Source organism: Limulus polyphemus, unplaced genomic scaffold (assembly GCF_000517525.1).
Source record: "Limulus polyphemus unplaced genomic scaffold, Limulus_polyphemus-2.1.2 Scaffold1259, whole genome shotgun sequence".
Taxonomy (NCBI): domain Eukaryota; kingdom Metazoa; phylum Arthropoda; class Merostomata; order Xiphosura; family Limulidae; genus Limulus; species Limulus polyphemus.
Window position 1 is genome coordinate 144,633 of NW_013666869.1, and position 5,246 is coordinate 149,878.

The 5,246-nt window shown below is 31.1% G+C and overlaps 1 protein-coding gene across 1 annotated transcript in view; it reads right to left on the reverse strand.

Moving 5' to 3' along the window:
* LOC111086621 overlaps positions 1 to 5,246 on the reverse strand; it is an 11,369-nt gene that overhangs the window by 4,578 nt on the left and 1,545 nt on the right. The window contains exons 2-3 of the mRNA XM_022390194.1: positions 2,824 to 2,942; positions 1,287 to 1,487 (exon numbers count right to left, since the gene is read on the reverse strand). Coding sequence (XP_022245902.1) covers positions 1,287 to 1,487; positions 2,824 to 2,942 — 320 coding nt within the window. The remainder of the gene's footprint in view (positions 1 to 1,286; positions 1,488 to 2,823; positions 2,943 to 5,246) is intronic.

Sequence of the window (5,246 nt, forward strand, 5' to 3'; positions counted from 1 at the left end):
AAGTGTCGGTGAGGGAAATTACAGCACAAATCTTGTCTTATATCTTCAAACGCATCCAAGTGTCGGTGAGGGAAATTACAACACAAATCTTGTCTTATATCTTCAAACGCATCCAAGTGTCGGTGAGGGAAATTACAACACAAATCTTGTCTTATATCTTCAAACGCATTGTCATCGATGCTCACTTAACATTAAGTTTAAGCTTTCACGTCTTAGTAGAGAGAGTCTATACACAGTTCTAAATTATTCTTCATTTTTTGTAGAACACAATATACTAAATTATGTTACACTTGCTGCTCTCTCACGTTCATTATGTAGATACCGGTGGATGGATTATCCACACCTATCTGTTTATTTGTTTTCTAAACCTGTATTGAATTATTTTTTTCAAAGTGAAAGATCGAATTTATAAATTACAACGCTCATTTGTGGTCTATCGGTTTGTGTATTCTCGTTGGGTCACCGATTTTCCGAATATAAATTTCAAACCTGCCAAATTCTTTAAGCAACTCTGACACCTAAATAGTTAACGTCAGAGAACGTCAAGTGAAACATAATTTAGTACAATATGTTCTGCATAGTGTAAATAATAGCTTAGAACTGAGTATAGACTCAGTCTACTAAGAAATGAAAACTTAGTGCTAAATAATAATCGCTAGTAATGCTTTTGAAGATATAAGACAAGAGATGTGCTGTAATTTTCACCACCGACACCTGGATAATGAATATGCATGAATAGTAAGTGTAAAACTTTTATCAAAGTGTTTCAATCAAAATATAGAAATATAAAAAATACTCTGGAATAAAAAAAAAAACTTGAATTTAATGTTTATCATTCATGGCATGAGATTCTAGTGAAGCTTCCATAATGATTGTCTTTTTGTTGAATCCGAATGAAACACTTAGAATAGCTGTGATGTTGAAGAAATTTTAACAAGCTTTTAGAATGATAGTTTATATATATATATCTTCAAGTAAACTTTCAGAACGATGTGCTGATTTAGATCATTAACTCTTGGGTTCATAATATTTAAATTCTCGACATTTCTAGGTATAGCTTTAAGTAAATAACTATTTATCATGAATGCTCAACAAGGCTGTTTTTATATAGTATTTATACTGAACTCTTAAAACCGGTTTGTTACGGAAATTTGATACTAGTGTGATTTTGTACAGTACATATACAGAATAACACATATATATATATATATATACAGTATTTATAGTGAACATACAAGTTGTTTGAGGTTATTTAGAATTTATGAGAAACAATCAGTAAGACCTACCTCATGAAATGATTGTGATGAGGAAGTCCTCAGATAATGAACCCCCTGAATCATGGTAGTTCCAGCTATGATCAACAGGGGTATTACTTGTATCAGCAGAGATAACTTCCTTAACCACGGTGCCCAGTAGCCATAATTGTCTGCGAAATCAGTCCACGTGGATGCTGCATTTCCGACTCTCCAGAAGGAAATCGACAGAACCTTGAAAAGTACAATTGGACAGATAATATTGTTACCATTGAAATAGTCTTTATGGCATTTCGTATACACCTTGTATTTACTCATTTTCCCTTGTCTTCGGGAAAGAAAGTCTCAGTAGGTTTGATATAATGTGACGAAATACACGTTTAAAGCATTCATTTTATTGCATGTCTATTATTTTATTACTATATAGGAATACACATACGCTATTACTAATTAAGTCTTTCCAATGGTTTTCAAGTCCCAAAATGTACAAATAGAGTGAAACATGGTTTAGAACATCATTAGTAGACACAGTATAAGCTAAGTGACTATTGTGATGAATCTTATAGGCCAGATCTAATAATTGATCTATTGGTCTGTGGAAAAGCCCGTACAACACGTCAGTATTGCAATGTCTAAACAAGATTTGATAGTTCATTCCTTATCACTATCCTCATCTAAGTCATTTATGAGACATTCAGAGCAGTGCTGAATGAAAACTCTTGTCATAATTTTAGGATGTTAGGATATTCATGGGTATAAACTACAGATTCACAGACAATGATATTACACATGTTATTCTTAAAGTGATATCAGTATCTTTCATCCAATCAGGCTAAGTCTTTCTTTAAACACATCATATTGTTAGACATTATTTGTTATAAATTAAGTAAGCTATATATTATGCACTACCCACCCATGTTTGAACTGTCCAGTCTAATCATACAAAAGTAATAAATGATTGAATTTAGCGTTCCGCTTATAATATACGTTACTTTCTTGAAACAGTATTTCTAAAAATAATCTTGGTGTTTTAACCCTATTTAACACATTTAGTAAAGTCTTCACCAACCACTGCTAGCTAATATACTTATTATTTGATGCGTTTCTATCATTTAATCGTTTTTCATACTTTCTTATAGTCATGATAAACTATGTAATCAAAATATGTTTTACGAAGAGTTAAAAACATTTTCTTAGCCAATTTTGTGCTTGTTTTTATAACATTTGGAGTTTGTTTTCTCATTTCTTGTTTTATCGCAATCTAAAAGAAAAAAATTCCGAAAAATTAAAATCTATGTGCTGTTAAGATCTTAATGATATAATGAAAAATGGTTTAATATAACGGTAACATGATATGATACTTAGATATTGATTGAAGTGTTATATTGCTACAACGAAATGATACACTGGTGTTCTTCGAAAACGTTTATAGTCATCAGAACGCTGCAGTGATTTCTGAGGAACATGTCGACATAATAGAGAAACGATATTCAGACAATTTTCACAAACCCATTGATATTTAAAGGAATACTATATGCATATATGTTTGAAACTATCTATATTAACATACCAAGTAAGTGACAGGTAAAATAACATTCCACTGCAACCTCAGAACTGGGAGTAACCATGTGTATTTGGACTGTTTCTTTGTAACCATGGTAATTAGTTTATCAGTTCCAAAGAAATGACCTGAAAAAAACAACAGAGAAGCTATTACATTATTTGTGCGATGTAGAAAAAAATGAATGTTTTTAAACCTAAGGTCTGTGTACATAAAATATTATTAAAGTAAAGAATGTAATCATTGTGACATCACACAAATGTGATAAACACATATTATTAGCATAAACATAATAATAATAATAATTCCTGTTACTTATACATAGATGCATAACTTCCTATAAACAAAATTTACGAGTTAATTTCTTCTCTTAAGTAATATAACAGAACAATTACTTCAACTGAAAGTGACGCAATTCGTTCGCACAGTCTCAGTGGATTAGAAGAGTAGCAATGTCGTATTATTTGGCGCTAGAAATGCAACGCTGCTGCCACCCCAATGTAGATATATTTACTCTGCCTTATTCGAAGGCAAGACTGGCTCTAAAGTGTATTATTCTATTCTACAAGTTTTACTTTACTTAGAAGCAAAGTGAGACTTTAATTTCTGCGCGAACATAGGCCATAGTCATTCAATACCTCAGTTTTAAAACATCGATTGAAATAACGTATAACATCAAGTTAGAGGCAGAGTATGATTAGCATTTTTTTTCATTGTATTACGTTTAACATTGTTACATTCCATGAACGATTCAGATATTATTTTGATTTATTATTTATTATCTTTATAAACATTAGTTTTTGGTTGTACTATAGGTAAATAACTGCTAACTCGAGATAGTTTAAACAGTAACACGTAACGTCATAAATTTGGTACAAATGCCACTCTCCTCTAAAGTTACACTACAGAGTGGCTTAACGAGATTTCATTAATCAAAAGATGTGCTATGGATAAAGTAGACAAATAGAAACTCCAGGGATGTTAAATGATGTTACTTTTTAAAAGAAATTAATTATACAACAGTAGTTCAAGTCAATGACTAGCGTTTCTCTACTCACTAAGAAAGGTATACTAAATTATTTATTTGTTGTTACCTTCATTAATTGTTTAATTTAGTTTTTATTATTATAGTTTTATTCTATAGATTTTTTTTTCATTGCTAGTTTAATATATGTATTTAGAACTAACCTAAATCCCCTAAGTTAGCCGAACGACGCAAAATATTATCGGGATTACGGCCGAAAATATTTTTAGTAGGAAAGTAAGAAAAATATATCTAATTAGCTATGCTTATTGTCAGTTAAATTTTAATTTTGCTCTAAGTACATAACTTGCTGTGATTGGAAATTACTATTAAAGACTGTGAGGAATTTTTCAGAAAAAAACAAAACAAAAACAGTAAAAGGTATACTTCACTGCATGGCATCCCTTTAAGGCATGTCACCAACAAAACCCCATTAGTAGGCATACTTTACTGCACATGGATATTACGATTATTAATTCATATAGAGACTCTTTGGTAATCACATCTCAGGTATAGCACCACTGATGAGCACACTTCAAGCATATCACCATTGACGAGCATGCTTCAATCATAGGACCATTGATGATCACACTTCAATAATAGCACTATTATGAGCACACTTCAAGCATAGCACCCTTGATAATCATATTCAATCATAGCACTATTGATTAGCACACTTCAATCATAACAACAATGAAGACCACAGTTCCAGCAAAGCACCAATGACGAGAACACTTCAAACAAAGAACTACAATGACGAGCACATTTCAAGCATAGTATCAGAATGACATGATTTATTGAAGGTCACAAACAGGAACTGTTTATAAGAATTCTTATCTTCTTTGGTAATTGAGAAACAAGCTTGATTGAAGTGGGTATTTCAAATAACTCATAGCAAAGTAAAATATGTCATATTGAATATGTTACAAAAAACGTTAAATCTACAGCTTTATCCGGCAAATATGATTCAAATAATAAAAGTACGTTTGTCATTAGGGAGTAAATCACTTTGGATATATTCTACAGCTTATTTTAAACTGTATCATTGATTTAATGATTTGATTTAATAAGATATTATAATCAAAACTAACCAAATTCATAAAGATATATTATGAAAATTGACGTTCTACTAGCATCAATGAGAATATCCATTATAATATCTCTATTTAATATGGATAGATCATTAAGGAGTGGGGGAGGAGTTACTTTATATGTAAAATGGGAGTTACATCCTACTGAACTTGAGGATATCAAAGATAATGGCAAGAAGATTGAAGATCCATTTGGGTTTCTATTAGTGGATATATAGGGAAAAGGCTTTTACTAGAAAATTGTTACAGACCACCACATGATACTGATGAAATTAGTGAGAAACTTTACAATGAGATTAAGATTTCAGCTGTTAATG